This window comes from Muscardinus avellanarius (genome assembly GCF_963383645.1).
Source record: "Muscardinus avellanarius genome assembly, chromosome: X".
NCBI classification, from domain to species: Eukaryota; Metazoa; Chordata; class Mammalia; order Rodentia; family Gliridae; genus Muscardinus; species Muscardinus avellanarius.
The window spans coordinates 48,734,943-48,756,888 of NC_137792.1; the positions used below are offsets into that span (position 1 = coordinate 48,734,943).

Sequence of the window (21,946 nt, forward strand, 5' to 3'; positions counted from 1 at the left end):
AATACCTCTGAGCAATTATTTTCTTTGTTTTATCTTACTTTCAAAATACCTTTTGTTAGTACTAAAAACCAAAAAACATTAAATAGCTAAAAAAAATTTACACTGGATTACTTAATACAACTATTCTTATCACCTTAATTCTGTATCCTGACACTGAAGTAACCAACAGGCAACAAAGAAAAGGGGTAAGAATATAAACTCTTACTAAATATTAATTTTATTGAGTAAATTCTATTTACAATTACCTTTTTCTGAGCCAGAATGAGATCTTGGTCTACCTTAGACATTAAAAATGAGCCTCCATCATGTTCCATCCAGTAAAATTTCAAGTGCTTTAAATGTACTTTCGCATCAAGCTTCAATCTGTGGAGAATTATAAAGAAATTAATATCAATAAATCATTTATATATGCTTAATAGTTTAATCTTAACAACTGAGCTTCAGGTATAATGGAGTTTTCCCCTTAGAACTGTGTGATATGCCCTTTGAATGCATATTTGCATGTAAGAATATTATTTTAGCTTTAAGGGAGAGAAGAGTAATGTGTCAAGATTAGAGACAGAGGGAAAACCAGAATTTGGTGGTAGTTGTCTAGATGAGAAATGATTTTGCCTAAACTAGAATGAGAACCATAATGATTGATGAGAAATGTAAAAATGTAAAAAATAATTAGGATGTAATTTTAATAAGATTCAGCACTGACTGTATGTGAGAAGTAATAGAGATAGAAAATCAGGCTTTACTATCTGGATTGTAGTCCAGCAACTGAAATTTGGTAAGAAAATAGATAGCAGATAGAGATTTTAACTTTTGTAGAAAGAATGAGATCAATTTTAGATATGAGGAGTTTCAGGTATCTAAGATGACCATGATGCCAGTGAATACACAGTTCTGTAGATTAGGTAAATAGCATGAGATGGACATGCACATTTGAGAGTCATATGTATAGGAAACAGGTATAGATGGAGTTATCCTGGGAAGATGAATAGAAAGAATAGAGAAGTAAGCCAGGTTTCTCTAGAGTATATAAGGACACATAGAATTATAAGAACCAGAAACGGAGATAAAAATGGAAAACTATATGTATAAAAGCTATATCAGAAAAATGTGAGTCACAAAAGCCAAGAGTAGAGATTGTTTCAAGATGGAATAGTTAATAATGTTACTAGTTACAATGAGGTTATGTAAGATAAAATGTTAACTAATTTACTTAGCAAAGAAGAAAAATCAAAGACTTTGAGAAGGACAGTTTCAATGGTAAAAATCAACATATCAAGTGGATTGAGAAATTAGATGGCAATGTGAAGATTTGATTTAATTAGTATAAGTGATTAAATATGAGGAATTTTGCTAGGAAGGCAAAAGGTGACATAGATGAAGGAGAATGTAAGACTAATAAAAAGTGTTTTCTTGTTTTTAAGATGAAATAAACTAAGGCATATTTAATAATACTGAAGAGGAATGTATGTACACACACACACACACACAAAGTGTATATACAGGTTTGTTTCTTTGTGGTACTGGGGATGGAACTCAGGGGTCTTCTGCCTCCGAGCTACACTCCCAGCCCAATTTTTATTCTTTATTTTAAAACAGGGTCTCAGTAAGTTATGGAAGGCCTCACTTAGTAGCTGAGGTTGTCCATGAACAACCTCCTTCTGTTTCAGCTTCCCAAGTACCAGGATTACAAGTGTGAGCCACCACACCCAGCTGTGCACGTGTTTTTAGAAAGGTTGATGTTTTAGTGATATGAGATAATAATGGAACAAAGATCTGAGAGACTAAGAAAAAAATGAAATTCAGGACAAAGGTGAAAATATTTACATATCAAACCAAAAGAAAAGACGTGTTCACTACCGAAAGTGAAAAAAAGGAATGAATGACTGGAGATCTAGGAAATTTGATAGTAAAAAATTCATATAAATTCCACATAAATGACATTTTCTTGGGGTTTATTTAAATGAGTGTAAAGGTGATGTGGAGATCACAGGTCTGTTGGACATACTTTTAAGTCAGTGCTCTAGAGAATGTCATTAAGATCTGTCCTGGTAGAGAATGTCATTAAGATCTGTCCTGGGAAACAGATTTATAGGCAATGCTGATGGTCCAGATCAGATTGGAATATACATACATGTGACAGATGGAAGAACCAGAAAAGTACAATTTAAAGTGAGTTAAGTCATTATAATCAAATTGCCCAATGGACACAAAGATTCACTGTTTCCATCCCAAATCAAGGCTTCCCTTTGCTTATAGTTTGTTGCTAAGAAATTTTAAGCATTATCTTCCCAAATTGTGAAATATGAAATATGAAGGGGTCTCATTTAAAAATACAGTAATTCTCTGCTTGAAGACTAGAAGTTTGCCTTTCTGTCACTAATAATACAAAGGAAGAAAAATTTCAGAACAGGAAACAGAGGAAATAAGGAAAGAACTAAACATACTTTTTGATCCCAGATCCTGCCATGACTCTCAGCATGGGAATAAGATCTTCAGCATAGCGACACATTGGTCCAGTGCACTGAAAGATATCCTGGGCTTCTGCAGCTGTAGGAAACTGACCCTTGTTGGGAACTACACCTGAAAGGTTAGATACTCAGGTTAGATGCCAAAAAAAATGATCTCTGTACATTGTATTTAATCATAATATTTAATATATCTATCATTCTCCTACTTAAAATGTTTCGGAGCCTAGTTTTTGATAAATTGTTTATAATACATATATAAGACGAAACATGCATATATGTGGAGTACAATGTGGTATTTTGATGCATTTATATATTACGTAGTATTTAAATAATGTTAAACATACCTAGCTTATCAAATATTTATCATTTCTTTGTGGTAAAAGCATTCAAAATCCTTTTTAGTATTTTGCAAACTCCAAAACATTATTGTTATCTATAACAATGCTACTGGCAAGAAAACACCAAAAATTATTTTTCTTACTATAACTTTCTTATGGTTTAGGCTTAAAATGTCATTCCCAAAGATCATGGCTGAAAACATGGTCCCCAATTCAGGAAGGTTCAGAGATGGGATGTGAGTGGAGGAGGTGTGTTGCTGAGGGTGTGGTCTTGAGGACTATACAGGTCCATAGTCCCATCCTCTCATTCTCCCTGCTTCTAGCCACCATAACTTAGTGTAGCTTTTGTCACCATCATTTCTTCCTGGAAGCCAGCCAACCATGGAATAAATCTCTAAATCTGTGAGCCAAATAAACATTTCTTCCTCTAAGTTGAGTTTTTTAAGTACTTTGGTTAAAGCAATGAAAAATATGACTAAAATAAAATTAATACAAATTGATCAAATTTTCACCATCCTCTCCTCCCACCAAATCTCCCAAGAGTCATAAGTACCATGCTGTTCTCAACTTCTGAGAGATTAACATTTCTTGATTGCACAAATGAATGAGATCATGTGATACTTATATTCCTCTTCCAGGTTTATTTCATGTAAAATAATGATGACCATTTCTACCACTGTTTTTGTAAATAGAATTTCATATCTACAACCCACCCCTTAATCCCTTCTTTCTTTCCAATGCATATAATGACATCAATATTGACACCTTCATATATTAGCTTAATATTACTTGGTCTGTTTCCGAATTCTTCAAGCCTCACCTTCTCCCTACCCTGATACCCTCCCACTATTCTACTGATATCATACCATGTGTTCATGAATTCTCTTTTCTTTTCTAGTTTCTCTCTAGCTTCCACATATGAGAAAAACATGACAGTTGACTTTCTGAGAATGATTGATTTCCCTTAGCATGATATTCTCTAGCCCATCCATTTTGCTGCAAATTACATAGTTTTATTTTTCTTTATGGCTGAGTAAAATTTCATTGTGTATATACCACATTTTCTTTAACCATTCATCTGTTGACAGACACCTAGGTTAGTTTCATAATTTGGCTATTATGAATTATGCTGTTATAAGCATGAATATGCATGTATCACTGTTGAATATCAACTTTAATTCTCTTGGAAAGATGCAGAGGAGTGGTATAGCTGGCTCATATGGTGGTTCCATCCTTAGTCTTTTGAGGAATTTCTATACTGATATTTACAGTGGTTGTACTAATTCACAGTTCCACCAGTAGTATATAAGAGTTCCTATTTCCCAAACCCTCACTAGTATTTACTAATGTTTGTATTTTTTTTTGCGGGTCTGGGGATGGAACCCAGGGGCATTCGACCTCTGAGCTATACCCCAGCTCTATTTTTTATTCTTTATTTTTGAAGCAGGGTCTCACTGAGTCGCAAAGGGCCTCACTAAGTAGCTGAGGCTGTCCGCGAACCGTGATCCTCCTGTCTCAGCCTCCCAAATCCTGGGATTACAAGTGTGCGCCACCACATCCAGCTGTTGTTCGTATTCTTAAGGACTGCTATTTTAATAGGAGTTAGACGAAATCTCAGGGAAATTTTGATTTGCATTTTCCTGATTGCTAGTAATATTGAACCTTTTTTTCATATATTTGTTTTTGGATTTCTCATAAAAGCAAGTGTTCTTATATTGTTAAATCTGTGTCTCTGTGAAGAAAGGAAATATTGAGGTTTCCTATTCAGTCATTTTGCTGACCATAAGGTCATTCTTATACAGTTTTGCATATCTATTTATTGTTTTATTTTTAAATAACAACCAGATTCTCTAATATATTTATCCATGTAACATGTTATTTTCATTGAAATATGCAAATAAAATTGACCTTAGGCATTTCTGAACTTGAAGATATATCCTTTCAAATAACAAAGAGGGAACAATGAGAAGAAAAAGTAAAGACACCTGAGAAAACAAACATTCGCATGGTGGAAGTTCCAAAGCAAGAAGAAATGGAAGTGTGGTGGCACATGCTTGTAATCCCAGCATTCAGGAGGCTGAAACCAGAGGATTGCGGTTCGTGCACAGCCTCAGCTACTTAGTGAGGCCCTCTGCAACTCTGTGAGCCTAGTTTCAAAATAAAGCATAAAAAATAGGGCAGGGGCTGTCGAATGCCCCTGGGTTCCATCCCCAGACCCAAAAATAAAAAAATAAAAATAAAATAAAATAGCTGAAGCCAGGTGCAGTGGAGTATGCCAGTAATTCTAGTACTTAGGAGGCTGAGACAGGAGAAACACAGGTTCGTGGCCAGCCTCAGCCATTTAACGAGGCCCTTCATAACTTCTTGAAACCCTGTTTCAAAGTAAAAAAGTAAAATCATGCTGGGAGTGTAGCTTGGAGGTAGAATGCCCCTGGGTTCAATCACCAGTACTACATACACAGATTTAAAAAAAATATGAAAACCTCTCAAGTCTTAGGAAAGATATAGATATTCAAATACATACATTAAAGAACTCCAATAACATTTGACCCAAAAGGTCCTCTTTGAGGCATATTATAATAAAAGAGTGAAAGACAAAGTCAAAGAGAGAAGCCTAAATACAGCAAGACAAAAACATCAAGTCATGTATAAGGGCATGTTAATTAGATAATCAGCAGATTTTTTAGTAGAAAGCTTGCAGCCCAGGGAAGAGTGTGATAATATACTTTAGGTATGAGAAGAAAAAGAGTCAACCTAAAATACTACATCTGTGAAAGCTAACCTTTGGAAATGGAGAAATAAATAAAAGCAAAATCTAAGAAAAATTATTCCTACAAGAGATTTCTAAGGAAGCATTCAAACAAACAAAAGAATATCTAGAATATACAGAAAACTCAATAAACTTACCACAAAAATACAAATAACTCAATCTTAATATGTGGAAGCTAGGGAGAAAATGGGTCATTTCCCCATTTCTAGAGTTTTAGAGGAACTCTAGATGAAGGAGATTCTATACATGAGCAAATAAGGCCACCTAACTGTGGGGAATGGGAAGAGGGAAAAGGGAAACATATCAACGTCAATCACTAAACCAAACATGAGAAGAAGGGAGGTGGGAGAAAATAGGGCTGGAATTGGGTAAGGGCTAACTGGGTGAAGTGTCCATATATGCCTCTATCATCTTGTATTCCATTAAGTTGTACGACTACAATGCACCAATAAAATATTTAAAAATAAAATATTAAAAATGGGCAAGTGAAATAAATAGGCACTTCACAAAAGAAGAAATTCAAATGGCCAATAAATGTATAAAATATTCAATATTATTAAGAATTAGAGAGATGCAAATCAAAACTACCCTGAGATTTCACCTAACTCCAATTAGAATGACAATCTTTCAAAACACAAACAACAAATGGAGCGAGGATGTGGAGAAGTGGGAACTCTAACACATTGTTGGTGGGATTGAAAAATAGTGCAACCACTTTGGAAAATAGTATAGAGGATTCTCAGAAGAATAGGAACAAACCTACCATATGATCTGGCAATACCACTTATGGGCATCTACCCAAAAGAATGGAAACCAAACTACTAAACTAATGCATTTGTATCTATGTTCATAGACACACAATTCACCATTGCCAAACTATGGAACCAGCCAAGATGTCTATCAACAGATGAATGGATTACAATACTATGGGATATGTACACAACAGAATTTTACTCAGCCATAAAGAAGAACAAAATTATGTCATTTGCAGGGAAATAGATGGAACTGGAGAACATTATGCTAAATGAGTTTAGCCAGTCACAAAAAGTAAAAAAGTGGATGTTCTCCCTAATATATGTAAACTAGAGAGACAAGGGGTCAGAAGAGGAACTTTAAATGAGGAAGGAGAAACCATAGATGATATAATAAGACAACTTAACTGAGGGTGATGGGAGAGGGAAAAGGGAAATTCCCTAATGTATATGATGTACAGTCACAAACATATCAATCACTAAGCCAAACATGAGAAGGAGGGAGGGGGAGTGAATGGGGTGGGAACTCGATAAAGGCTAACTGGGTGATGTGTGCATGTATGCCTCCACCATCTTGTACTCCATTAAGATGTATGACTACAAAGCACCAATAAAAAGTTAAAAATATGGATCCTAGGCAGAATTCTACCAATTATTATTTTCATAATTACTACCAGTGCTCCTCAAATTATTCCAAGTAACAGAAATAGAGCAGTAACATACTCAAATTCATTCTATAATGCCAGATACCCTAATACCAAAGCCAGATAAGGACACATAAAGAAAAGAAAACTGTATCAATATCCTTTATGAATATAGACATAAAATTCCTAAAAATATTATCAATTAATATTCAAATACACATTAATATTGTGCATCATTAACAAGTTAGTTTTATTTCAAGGATACAAGGGTGGTTAACATATCCAAGCAATAAAGATAATTCATTACATACATAAAATAAGAAAAAAGCTATATGATCATTTCACTAAATGCAAAAAATGCCTTCAACAAAATCTAGCACCTTTCATGTTTAAAATGCTGCAGAAATTAGGGACAGAATAATTTATCTTCAAAACTACAAAAGTTATATATCATAAACACAAAACCAACACTCTATTAAATGGGAAAAAAAAAGTGAAAGCATTTTCTCTATCAGGCACAAGACGAGGATGTGCGTTCTCACCACTCCTACTTGATATACTACTTGAAATTCTGGCCAGAGAAATTAGGCAACAAAAAGGAAGTAACAATAAATACAAATAGGAAAGGAAGAAGTCAAACTATAACTATTTGCAGATGATATCCTATACTTATAATCCAAAAAAATTCCACCAAAAGATTTCTAGAGCTGATAAACAAATTCAGAAAAGTAGAAGAATAAAAAAATGCAAAAATGGATGGCTTTTTCTTACAAAAATAATAAATGCAATAAAACAGAAATGAGGAAAACAATTTCAATTACAGTAGCCTCAAGAAATAAATATGTATATATAGAGCCAACCAATTATGTAAAAGGCTTATAAAAGAAAAATGATAGGACAATGAAGAAAGAAATTGAAAAAATTACTAGAAGATGAAAATATCTATATTCTTAGATATGCAGAATTAATATTGTTAAAGTAGACATATTATCAAGTGATTTATAGATTCAATGCACTATCCATTAGCATACCAATGACATTCTTCATAGAACAAGGAAGAAAAAGTCCTAAAATTCATATGAAGATAAAAAGACCCAGAATAGCCAAAACAATTCTGAACAATAAAAACTATGTTGGAAGCATTACAATTCCTGATTTCAAATTATATTACAGAGCTGTAGTAACAAAAGCTGCATGGTACTAGCATAAAAACAGGCGTGTAATACATGATTGGTTTTAAGCCAACAAAATAGACTAGAAGTTATAGAGACAAAACCACACAAGTAGTTATCTGCTCCTTGACAAAAGTTCAAAAACTATTCATTGGAGGAAAGGCAGCCTTCTTAACCTATGGTGCTCGAAAAACTGTGTATGTATATGTAGAGAACCAAACTAGTTTTCTATTTCTTTCCCTGTATAAAAGTCAGCTTAAAGTGAATGAAATAATTAGGAATCTCAAGGCAGAAGAAATTAAAATGAGGACTCATAAGTGGGATTGAATGAAAGAGCTTCTGTACAACAAAGGAAACCATCAAGAATCTTAATAGTAAGAAAAAAAAAGAATGGGAGAGGATCTTTGCCAGCTATTCTTCTAATAGAGGACTAATAGCTAAAATACACAAAGAACTTAAGAATCTTACTCCTAAAAACCAATAAAAATGGGAGGCAGAGACAGGAGGATCGCGCAGGTTCGAAGCCAGCCGCGCTGGCTTAAGAGACTCTGTTTCCAAATAAAAAAGTACAAAAATAGGTCTGGGAGTGTAGCCCGGAAGTAGAAGGGCTTCCAGGAACCCCAGTACCACCAAAAAAAAAAAATGAAGTAAGGTATAAGTTGGCTAAAATGCTCCTCCAGTGATCATCTCTATACAGGCAATAAGTTGAATAGCTATTTATACACCAAACTATTCAGGAAACCCAATTAAGCCCTGTGAGAGAAAATACTGCCTAGTTTCAACACAATAAGGAAAGACACATTGGAGAAGGCATAAAAGATTTACCTACATGACTCCTCCCCCAGCTCCAAGCAGTATGGAGAGAGATGCTTCTGACTTGGAGAAAAGAAGAGGAATTGAGTGCTGGCCTTAGAATTGAAATCTGATACCAGGCCTACTAAGGTTAAACTCACTGCCAGGTAGAGAACAGTAACTGTTACCTCAGACCAATAACCACAATCTGAACTACAAAAACTTTGTTAGCAAGATAGACAGAGAACTGTCTCCAACACCTTTCTTCAACTGTAAGAGGCAGGGCTTTGAAATTCAGTGTTTTGCATGTTGTGGTGAGATTGTTATACATTCCATTATGAGACTTTGCACTAAGCAGAATAAAAACTCCATTTACACAGGCCAGAGAGTACAAGATGAAGTCTCTAGACCTGCCCAGGATCAGGTACATACAAAAGGTATATATGAATAACCATATGACCATCTCAATAAATATGGACAAGACATTTTATAAAATTTAACATCACTTAAAAACAACAAAATATTTCTAAATAAATTAGGTATAGTAGAAATGTACCTCAATAAAATAAAGACAACACATAAGAAGCCAGCAGCTAACATCATAGTGAATAAGTGAAAGTTGAAAACTTTCTACCTAAGATCTGAAACAAGACAAGGATCCCCACTTTCACTGTTTTTATTGTATTTAGTATGTATCTTAACCAGAGCAATTAAGCAAAGAAAAGAAATAAAGAATATCCAGAGTGGAAAAAAGGAAATCAGATTATCCCTATTTGAAGACATTATGTTTTATATAGAAAAGACCAGAGTCCACCAAAAACTATTAAAATAATTAAATTCAGCTAAGTTTCAGGATACAAAATTAATATATAAAATCAGTACTGATGTTATACAGCAATAATAAATTATCTGAAATATAAATTGAGAAAGTAATATCACTTAAAATAGTTACAAAAATAAAATATCTAGGAAAAATTTACCAAAGAGGTAGAATATTCCTATAATAAAAGCTATAAAACATTAATAGATGAAATTAGAGAACACAAAGAAATGAAAATATATCCCATGCTCAAAACTGGATAATCAACATTATTAAAAATATCCATAATACTCTTAGAAATTGCAGATTCCATTCAATTTCCATCAAAATTCAAATGACTATTCACAAAATTAGTAAACAAAAGAAAAAAAACACCCTTGACTCTCTAAAGCAAAGCTAAGCAAAATGTACAAAATAGGTGGTATTATAGTACCTGACTTAAAAAATTCTACAAAGCCACAGTAATAAAATCAACATGGTATTGGTGTAAAAACAGAAACCTAGATAATGGAACAGAGATGAAAGCCTAGAAATAAACTCATGCATTTACAGCCAACTCATTTTATACAAAGGTTTTAAGAACACATAGTATATAGATGACAGTCTCAATAAATATTGCTGGAAAAATTAGATATGTAAAAAAATTTTTTGTGGTACCCAGGGGCTTTCTATACTCCCAGACCTATTTTATTTTTTATTTGGAAACAGGGTCTCACTAAGTTGCTAAGAGCCTCACTAAGTAGCTGAGGCTGGCTTCGAACCTGTGCAATCCTCCTGTCTCAGCCTCCCAAGCGCAGGGATTACAATATAAAAGGAAAGAAAAAAACTTCACCATTCTTTACTGACCAGTTACAAAAATCAGCTTAAAAGACAAGTACAGCATAAAGTCAATCATGTGAAATCTAAAAAGGTGACCTTAAAAATAAAATAAAAAATAAAAAAGTTGATTTTGTAGAAGTTGAGAGCAAAATGGTGGTTATCAAAGTCTGAGGAGAATAGGAGTAATGGAGGAAATGTGAATCAATTTAGTACTAAGTTAAGTTAAATAGAAGTAAGAAAATCTGTTCTGCTAATGAACAATGGCGTGACAATAGATAATGGAAATATGGTATGTATTTCAAAAGGCTAGAAGAAAGATTTTTTTTAAAGTTTCCACCATAAAGAAATAATAAATATTTGAGGAGACTGATGTTTAAAAAGGTATACATACTACCCAATAAAAACATGTATTGAAGCCGAACATGCTGGCACACACTCATAATCCCAACATTTGGGAGGCTGAGACAGGAGGATCTCAGTTCTTGGACAGCCTCAGCTACTTAGTGAGGCCCTTTGCAACTCTCAGTGAGACCCTGTTTCAAAATACAGAATAAAAAATTGGGCTGAGGATGTAGCTTGGAGGTAGAATGCCCCTGGGTTCCATTCTCAGTACCGCAAGAAAAAAAAAAAACATGTATTGAAACATGTTACCCACCAATATATGTGTTTTGTACATACAAATACATATGTGCTAAATATATATACATATATACTATATTTTCTTATATATAAGTTAAACACATTTAAATTTAAAAATAAAAGCAATAATATCAAAATCTCCACAAATTTCTGTGATACTCTGATTTGCACAAATAGAACCACCCTTTCCACTATATTAACATTACCTGGAGAAGGCTTGTGTCCAAAGATGCCATTGAAGAAAGCAGGCATCCGAATGCTCCCACCAATATCAGAACCCACACCAATCACTGAGCAGGCAGCTGCCAGGCTGCAACCCTCACCACCTTTATGAAACAAAAAAAATTATTTTCAATTGAAGAATTTAGTTAGGTTACTATTTTCATAGGATACAAATATCCATCCGTTCATTTTTATTATTTGATATTTTCAGATTTAGTAGACAACATATATTTGGATCATGATTTTAATACAGTCTGCCAATCAAACTTTTGGAGAGAGTAAAATTTTTAAAGTAACTTCTTGATATGGAAAAACATGACATTTTGTTATTTAGGTATTTTTAGCTGCACAACTTTTCTGCTTTTTGATTCTAATATTGTAACCTTCCTGTTTATTTAACTAATTTTTAGTAATAGTATTATATTTTTCTCCTCATTTCCTTTTATGTATACTATATAGATATTTTCTTTGCAGGTTAAATAGGATCCATACATTCTAAATTTATAAGAATCTGTTTTAAAATTATAGCAATTTCAGTTGTATACAAAACTGAACTCACATACAGCTTTCTCCTTTGCTTTATGAAATTGATCTTTATATACTTCACACTAACAAATTTACTATACAATGGTTGTTTTTTTAAATTCTGTATAAAATAAAACTGATCTCCCTAACAAAATAACACTAATATCGGTTTTTATGCTTGTTCATGTATTCACCTTTACCAGAGCACTTTATATTTTCATATGTGTTTGTGTTACCCTCTAGCTTCCAAGTTGAAAAACTCGCTTTAACACTTTTTGTAAGGCACATTGAGAGGCAGCAAACTCCCTCTGCTTTTTTTTTTTTTTTGTATGTAAATGTCTTACTTTCTCCATCATTTCTGAAGGGCAATTTTCCCAGATACAAATTTTTCAGTTGGCAGATATTTTCTCTCTGCACATACAATATATCAAGTCACTGCCTTTATTTATTTATTTATTTATTTATTTGCTTATTGGGGATGGAACTCTGAGGCATTCTACCCCCGAGCTACACCCCCAGCCCGATTTTTTTTTATTCTTTATTTTGAAACAGGGTCATACTGAGTTGCAAAGGGCCTCACTAAGTAACTGAGGATGTCCTTAAACTGTGATCCTCCTGTCTCAGTCTGCTGAATGCTGGGATTACAAGCGTGCACCACCATGCCCGGCAACACTATCTTCTTGTCTCCAAGGTTTCTGCTTAGAAATCTCAGGATAATCTTACTGAAAACATAAATAACTTTTCTCATGTTGTAGCTCACTGAGGTTCTTAAATTTGTAGATCCGTGTTTTGCTCCATTATAGGAGTCTTCTGGCCATTATTTGTTCAAATAATTTCCTGTCTCTGTTTTTGTCATTTCTCCTTTTATGACTCCCACAATGCTTCTATTGATCTATTCAATGGTTTCCCTTAGCCTCTGTTTACTTTTCTCATTTTTTATCTTTTTGCTTTTCATGCTCAGTAATTTAAAACGAGCTGTTCTCAAGTTATCAGATTTTTTTCTTTAACTTGTTTGATTCTGCTATTGAACTTTGTGTTAGTTAATGTTCCGTTCAGATAAAACACCTGAGATAATCAACTTTTAAGGAAAACAGGTTTAAGCTCATAGTTTCAGTACACACTTGGTTGGCCCTGTTGCTTTGGGGCATGTAGTGAAGCAATAAAGCAAGATGAAAATATGTGGCAAAGGAGGCTGTGTTCCCTTTATGTTTCCAGAAAGCAAAAATAAAGATAAGAAGAGGACAGGTTCCAAATATCCTCTTCAAGAACATGCTCCCAGTTACCTAATTTTCTCCAACTAGCTCTCACCTCTTAAAGGTTCCACCACAACTCAATAAACCCACAGGCCATGAACCAAACATTTAACACATGGGTTTAGGGGGATTCCAAATCTAAGTCATAGCAAACTCCTCTTAAAATTTTCAGTTAAGTTATTGTATTTTTAAACTCCAGAATTTCAGTTTGTTTTCTTTTCATAATTTCTATTTGTACATATACATAATTTGTTCACATAACATGTTTTTATTTACTTGAGTTTTCTTTTTTGCAGTACTGAGGATGGAACCCAAGGACATTCTACCTCCAAGCTATATCTCCAGCCCGAATTTTTATTCTTTATTTTGAAACAGGGTCTCACTGAGTTGCAAAGGGCCTCACTAAGTAGCTGGGGCTGGCCACAAACTGTGATCCTCCCGTCTCAGACTCCCAAATGCTGGGATTACAAGCGTGCACCACCATGTCCGACTTTACTTAAGTTTTTTAATCAATTTTTTCCTTTAGTTTTGGAGTATACATAAGTCAGATATTTTGAATTTTTGTCATGTAAATAGAATATCTCTTTTATCATTGCTGGTTTTTATCATTTCATTTCATTCCTTTGATTGGGTTATATTTCCCATTTCTTCTTATGCCTTGGATTTTGTTGTTGTTGCTGTTGAAATTTGGACATTGAACAAAACAGCCATTTCTGGTAATCTTTATAGAATGGATCTATACCAGGGAAGATTTTATTAGCAGCACAAGTTCTGAGCTTTGAAATAAGACATGAATGAAGACATAAAGTCTTTCAAAGTCTTTTCTAAGAAGGTCCGCCTAGGCATCTGTGTGTCTGTGTTTTTCAATTCAATATCCCAAATAATCTCACTTAAGCTTTTTCTTTGTTCTTTATATGTTCTATTATATTTCTGTACATATAAACTCTTTCTGCAGAAATTTGTAGGTCTGTAGTATCCCCTTCAACTTTCAAGGTTAGTGCCCACTCATTCATGCAGATTTTACTAATATGAGGTCTGTAAGCCTTCCATTGCTCTTATAATTTGGAGCTTGAATGTCTTTCCAAAAGCTCATGTGTTGAGTGCAATAACCTCAATGCAGGAAGATTCAGAAGTGAAGCATGCCTCAAGACAGGTCACTGTGAAGACAATATTTGTCCCTGGCCATTTCTTTTTCTCTTTCTCCCTTTCTCTTCTCTCTTCTCTCTTCTCTCTCTTCTCTCTCTTCTCTCTCTTCTCTTTCTCTCTTCTCTCTTCTCTCTTCTCTTCTCTCTCTCTCTCTCTCTCTCTCTCTCTCTCTCTCTCTGTCTCTTTCTTCTTCTTCCTTCTCGCTCTTGCTCTCGCTCTCGCTCTCGCTCTCTCTCTCCTTCCTGGATGTCATGAGCTAAAAAGCTTTCCTTCACCATGCCATGGTGCTTGCTGTCTCTGCCTTAAAGGCAGCTAACTGACTGTAGACCAAATCTCTGAAACTATGAGGCAAATAACCTAGCCTTCTCTGAGCTATTCTTTTCAGACATTTTTGGCATACCAATGAAAATCTGACTAACACATTTGATCTAATGGAAATACCTGACAAGGACAACTTAGAGGAGGAAAGGTTTATTTTGCTCATGCTTTCAGAGTTCAGTCCATGAACAATTCATTCCAAGGCATGGTGGAGAAAAGTTTTTCAGCTCATGGCAGCTGGGAATCAGAGATATAAAGACAGGAATAGGCCAGTGATATAGTTCCCAAGGCCATACCTCCATTGACCTACTTCTTCCAGCCACACCGCACCTGCCTATTATTTTCACTATCTTGTAGTAAATAAATACACTCAAATTATTAATCCACCTAATAAATGTATTAATCCACTGATTATATCAGAACCCTGATAATCCAATAACTGTCTAAAAGCCCTACACCTGAACTTTTCTGTATTGATTGGGTACCATGTTTCTAAAACATAAGATTTTGGAGGGACATTCTAGATCCAGCAGGTTCTAAACTATCCTGTGTTTCCCTATCTGAGCTCTGATTAAGACAATATAGAAATCAATCCTTCAGATAGCCCCCAGACAACTTAGAATATTGCAAATAAGCTCTGCTCTGTTCTTTCTGTTTCCAGTGAAGGAATTCGAAATTAGGCTGTTGCTTCTTTCTTACTAGGGCGATCAGTGTGGAGATTCCTCAGAAAACTGGGAATGGATCCACCATATGATCCAGCTATACCACTCCTGGGTATCTTTCCAAAGGGTCTGAAACCAGAATATTACATAGTAATACATGCATACCCATGTTTATAGCAACATAATCCATAATAGCCAAAGTATGGAACCATCCTAGATCTCTACCATCAGATGTATGGATTACAAAATTATGGGATATATACACAATGTAATTCTACTCCGAAATAAAGAACAAAATTATGTCATTTGCAGAAAAATGGATGGACCTGGACAACATTCTGTTGAGTGTAGCTAGTCACAGAAAGTGAAGGGTCATATGTTTTCTCTAATAGGCAGAAGCTAGGGAGTAATTGGGATATCAGAGGGACTTCAGATAATAGAACAGAAACTGCAATGGTGCCAGGGAGGTGATCTAGTGGAAGGGATGGGAGGAAGGATCAATGAAGAAATCACTTCCATAGAAATTATGTTAATGTGTGAGGATATCAATGTCAATCTCAATATCTTGTATGAGGAAGGGAGAGTGGGAAGGGAGCCAGGGGAAAACACATCAAGTGTTCTGTACATGTATGTCACTATTGCAATGAACTTCGTTATTATTTGAGACTATAATACACCAATAAAAGTTTTAAAAATATCATTTTTAAGAAATTTTCCTAGGTCTCTTGGGTTTACATGTTTAAATCTTTGAATAGAATAATCATAACAATTGTAATAAGCACATGAATAACCAAAATAAGTACATTTATGATTTTATTCATAATTATCTTATATAAAGTATAACCATGTCACAAGAGAATCTAAATGTAATGTGCATGGTTATTTTTAGTTAATGTATTCATCAATAAATATTATTGCTAGAGTTTAAAAAATAAAATCTAAATTTTATATGGTATCCTATTTTTGGTCTTCCCTCCTACCTCTTGTTTCTCCAAACACTCCTGAATAATGCCTACAATGCACCGTTATTTCAATTTATTTCTCTGTCCTACAAGATCCCTACTTATGTGACAGTAAGTCACATGTGTGGGGTGGGGAGAAAAATTCTCTGGTCCTATGGTTAAGTATAAGTCATTTACTTGGGATCTTCCCTAGCCTGTGACCCTGACATGAGCTTCTTGTTTTGTTTTTCTGAGAAGAAACCTAGAGGGGCCAGACATCACTATTTCCTTTTCCTGAGTTCCTGTCAATTACTTTTGGCAAAATCTCAGTCAGGCTCTGATAAAACAGTTTTTCTCAGAGCATTATTACTTAGAACAGAATGTTTTAAAAGTGTTTCAAAATGGCTACTTTTCAGCTAGAAGAGGTGGTGCATGTCTGTAGTCCCAGTACTTGGAAGGCTAAGACAGGAGGATCACAGGTTGGAGACTAGCCTCAGCAGCAAAGCAAGACCCTGGTTTAGCACCCCATTAAGATGTATGACTACTATGTACTAATAAAAAGATAAAATAAAAAAAGGTTTGAGGCCAGCATCATTAACTTAGTAAGACCTTAAGCAGCATAGGGGGGCCCTGTTTCAAAATGAAAAATAAACTAAGGCTAGGGGTGTATCTCAGAGATAGAATGCTCCTTGGTTTAATCCTCAATACTAACAAAATATGCCAGGCGTGGTGGCGCACGCTTGTAATCCCCGCGCTTGGGAGGCGGAGACAGGAGGATCGCGCAGGTTCGAAGCCAGCCGCGCTGGCGTAAGAGACCCTGTTTCAAAAATATAAAATAGGTCTGGGAGTGTAGCCCGGAGGTAGAAGGGCTTCCAGGAACCCCAGTACCAAAAAAAAAAAAAATAACAAAATAGCTACATTTCTCCTCCCCTTGCTAGCAGCATGAGATAATTTTTCTCTAATCTTCTTTTCTATCAGAACCTGACAGGGCTTCTAGAAATAAAATTCATGAAACTCTGGGAGCCCTCTAAGACTAGATACCCCTGGAAATTTTACCACTCAAATTGTCCACACTGAACTACCCTCAGGTCATCATTACAGATTATATTTTCCTTTATCTGGGTATCCTTTTCTTTTCAACTTTTAGGCTTCTGCTATGTTTTTTATTTTCTCTATATTCTTGCTTTTATTTTCATTTTGGAGGGCAGTGCTCTGTCCTATGACTCAGTTCTATCATAAATATGATAGTTGATTTTCAGTTTGTTTAGCTTTTTTCTTATTGTGTAGATGAAAATGATTGCTTTTGAGCTTTTTACATGCTGCAATAGAAATCCAAAGTCATGCTTATATTTTTAGTTATCATAATACTCTTACAAAGCAGTTTTCCTTATTATGACCACTTTATAAGCTGAAGGAAACTGATCCACTGAACATCTACTTTATGTGAACAAGGTCACTTAATAAAGAAATTTCAAGAGTCTGTTTGGCTCTAGCACTCACAAAGCTTAAACATCTTATTTTAATAATCTACATACACATCCTTTGATGTTGCAAATTCTAATCTCTACTAAACTCTCTCTATCACTTACAACTCATTATTACTTTCCTTTGATAGATACTTCTGTTTACCTTCAAATTATTGGAGTTGACAAAGGAACAGTCTTGGTCTCTATTTTCTTTCAATCAACATACATACTGAGATGTTACATAAATTGTAGAGGTTACAGATTATATATGCATCATATTTATCATTATTTTTAAATAAAGAATTAGTCCTGATATTTACTTTTATGCACATGTTCAATAAGCTACTTGCTACCTTCACTGGATGTTGAACAAACAACTTAATCATGTTCAAAATGTTATTCCTAAATCATGCTGCCCATCTTTATTTCCCCATTTATCTTTATTAATCCAAATAAATACTCTATACCTCAAGTCAGAAATCCTGGAGTTATTTTTCACTTCTATTTTTACTTCTATTCCCACATACTCAAATTTACTCAATGAACATATAATCCAAAAAGTCTCTTGTATACTACCTACTTTTCTTAATCTTGACAGGCACTAGTTATATCCACTACCATTTGTCTGCTGGATGACTAGACTTCTGAATTATATATTTGCTAATTATTTTACTTCTCTATATAACCTACCTTAACATTGTGACCTTTCTTATTTCACCTCTATCTCTTCTATGTCTTAATTACTACAGGGGTCTTATGGATTTCTTTAAGTTTACTGAGCACACTAAGCATGTTCCTACTTCAGGGTTCTTCTACTTTTTGTTCCCTCTACCAAAACTGCTCTTTTCCCCAAACGACTCCTGTTTATAATGAGTGAGCTAATCTCTGTGATCCTTTGTGTTTCAACATAAATATTATCCCAACAGAGAGGCTTATCATGGCCATATCTGCTATATTTGTACATTACCACAGTTTCTAGCACAAATCTGTCAGAAGTCAATGTTCTTATGCTATTTTATTATCTTTGTCTCCAGAAGGAATAGGCCTTAAGGTCAACCAGCTTCAGTAACTTACATCCTCTTTCCTTCTCTTTTACACACACACACACACACACACACACACACACACACACACACACACATTCTTTTACACACACATACACATACACACACACACCAGGAATATGAATGTTCACTGACACAGTGCTCTTCAATGATCTTTGACACGTTTTACAAATTCCTTTACCATAAACAAATGGCAACTGCTTTCTAGAAGTTTTGTAGAATACTATAGCTACTCCTCACAAGGATTACTTAATATTGCTCAACTCACCAGAACTTCCACCTACAATATGTCGTAAATTATATGGGTTGTTGGATCGGCCATAGATCTTGTTACTGGATTCATACCACATACACAATTCACTACAGTTTGTTATGCCAAGGGGAATGGCACCAGCTTCCTTCAGTAATGCAACCACAGTAGCATCTGTTTTTGAAATGGTATCACGACGGCTCACAAGACCAGAAGAATTGGGCATTCCTATAAGGGTCATAGAAAAAGATGTTAACATGTTATTAAATAAAAACAGTGATTATTTATTGAGTACATATAAAGAACCAACCTGACTATTGCACTAGACAATTTGCTTGGTACTTAAAAGTGGTATGACTTAATGAAAAGTGCATAGGTTTGGGAGTCAGAACAGAGTTCAAATATCAATTCTGTACCAAAGTAACTCTTTATTTTTATTTTTTGGTGGTACTGGGGTTGCTGGAAGCCCTTCTATCTCCAGGCTACACTCCCAGACCTATTTTCTACTTTTTTTTATTTTTGGAAACCGGTTCTCTTAAGCCAGCGCGGCTGCCTTCGAACCTGCACGATCCTCCTGTCTCTGCCTCCCAAGCACAGGGATTACAACTGTGTGCCACCACGCCCAGCTCCCAAACTAACTCTTTCAATGTTGGGCAAGTCATATAACTTTTCTACATCTCAGATTTTATGAGGATTAAATGAGAGAATGAATGTAAAATGTCCAAACATATTTAATAAAACCATCTAGCCAGGCATTGTGGTACATACTTTTAATCCCAGTACTTGGGAGGCGGAGACAGGAGGGTCCAGGTTCTTAGCCAGCCTCAGCTACTTAGTGAGACCCTGTTTCAAAATAAAGAATACAAAATAGGGCTGGCTGTGTAGTTCAAAGGTAGAATGCCCCTAAGTTCAATACCCAGTACCACAAAAAAACAACATCTTACAACTATGAATTTTACAATCTAATAACCCAAACTGGTAAATCATTATAATAGGGAAGAATATGTTTTGAGAAGTAAAAAGATCACATTAAGGACACATAGAAACACAAGAGAGGAACAAAGTATCTACGTAGGAAATATGGTATAAAATGGAAGTGGCACTTAGATCAGTAAGGAAAGTTATGACCTTTCAATGGCACAAAGAAACTGATATTTAACATTAAATATACACATATATAGGAATATATATTCCTACATTGTATCATAAACAAAAACTGATATGGAAATAATAAACATTTAAATGTGGAAAATAAAGCTTAAATTTTTATAGTATGTAAATTATATAACAAAAAAGAATTGTTCTTCTCACCCATGAAAAGTATAATATAAATCTAATAATGAAGAAAACTGGAGAAACTCAAACCATGATTATCCTACAAGGTAACTTTCTAGAAATCTTCCAGTACTCAAAAATCTCAATACCATAAAACACAGAGAAAACATAAAAGGCTCCTTTAAATTAAAAAAAAGAATAAAGAGATTTAGCATGTAAATTCAATGAGTGATAAGATCATACAGAAAAAAAAATCCATGAAGAACAAGAGTTACAGCAGCTGTTAGTGAATTTAAAATGTAGATAATGGAGGAAAAACTTCCGTGAAGCCAGGAAGGAAGGATAGAGGAAGAAGAAGGCTGAGGTTCATTAATGGAAAAGCCACATGTGACTATGTGATGTGAATAAAGCATTGTTAACCTGGACACTCAGTATCGGGAGAGAGGGAAATGGGGAATGGGGGAGGGCAACAAGTACTGTGTGAATATATGCCACTGTCTACATGATCCACAGATCTACATTTTAATGTGAGACTATAGTACACCAATAAAAACATAAATAATTAAAAACTAAAGAGCAAAAAGGAGCCAGGTGTGGTGGTGCATGCCTGTAATTCCAGTATTTGGATGGCTGAGACAGGAGAATTGCAGATTCAAGGATAGTCTCAGCTACATAGTGAGGCTCTCTGCAACTTAGTGATACTCTGTTTTAAAATATAGAATAAAAATAGGGCTGGGGGTATAGCTTGGAGGTAGAAAGCCCCTGGGTTCAATCCCCAGTACTGCAATACATAAATAAACAAACAAACAAATAAATAAATAAATAAGAAAGAACAAATGGTTCCCATAACTCTATGGCACTAATAACTTTAAAAAAAAAACTAATCCACATGTGATTTTAAAAATTAATAAAGAAAAGCCCCCAAAATTCTAAGAAATGTTGACTGAAAATTTGACCTAAGCCCTATGTTTTAGTCTTTTTATATTTTTGAAACAGGGTCTCACTGAGTTACAAAGGGCTTCGCTAAGTAGCCGAGGCTGTCCGCAAACTGTGATCCTCTTGTCTCAGCTTCCTGAATGCTGGGATTGTAAGCATGTGCCACTAGGCCTGGCTAAAAATCAATTTTGAAGTGCTTGCACCTTGTGTCCTTGCTGAACTTGTCAATTAGTTCTAGTACTTCTTCTGTAACTAAACCAATCTTGAATTCCTTGGATAAATTCAACTTGGTTTTAATATGTAACCCTTTTTAGATGTTGGTAGCTTCATTTTGTTATTATTTTGTTGATGATTTTTGTATCTGCATTCAGGAGAAGTATTAGTCTACAATTGTCTTTTATTATCCTATCTATATTTAGGTTTAGTATCAGGTTGATACTGACCCCAAAGAATAAGTTGGAAAGTATTTCTTCTTCCTCCTTTTCCTATACTTCCTCTATATTCTAGAACAGTTTTTGAAGGATTGATAGTATTCTTAATTAAATATATGATAGAATTCAATTGTGAAGTCGTCTAAGTTTGGGTTATTCTTTATGTAGATATTTTAAGTAATAATTCAATTTCTTTGCTGGCTGTAAATTAATTATATTTTGCTTTATTTTGAATCAAGTCAT

General features: G+C 34.6%; 1 protein-coding gene across 1 annotated transcript in view; it reads right to left on the minus strand.

Moving 5' to 3' along the window:
* Positions 1 to 21,946, minus strand: part of FAAH2 (fatty acid amide hydrolase 2) — a gene marked incomplete at both ends in the record, with an annotated part of 63,070 nt that overhangs the window by 16,790 nt on the left and 24,334 nt on the right. Inside the window, 4 exons of the mRNA XM_080719121.1 lie at positions 246 to 363; positions 2,445 to 2,580; positions 11,421 to 11,540; positions 19,080 to 19,289. Of these exons, the coding sequence (XP_080575247.1) occupies positions 246 to 363; positions 2,445 to 2,580; positions 11,421 to 11,540; positions 19,080 to 19,289 (584 nt within the window). The remainder of the gene's footprint in view (positions 1 to 245; positions 364 to 2,444; positions 2,581 to 11,420; positions 11,541 to 19,079; positions 19,290 to 21,946) is intronic.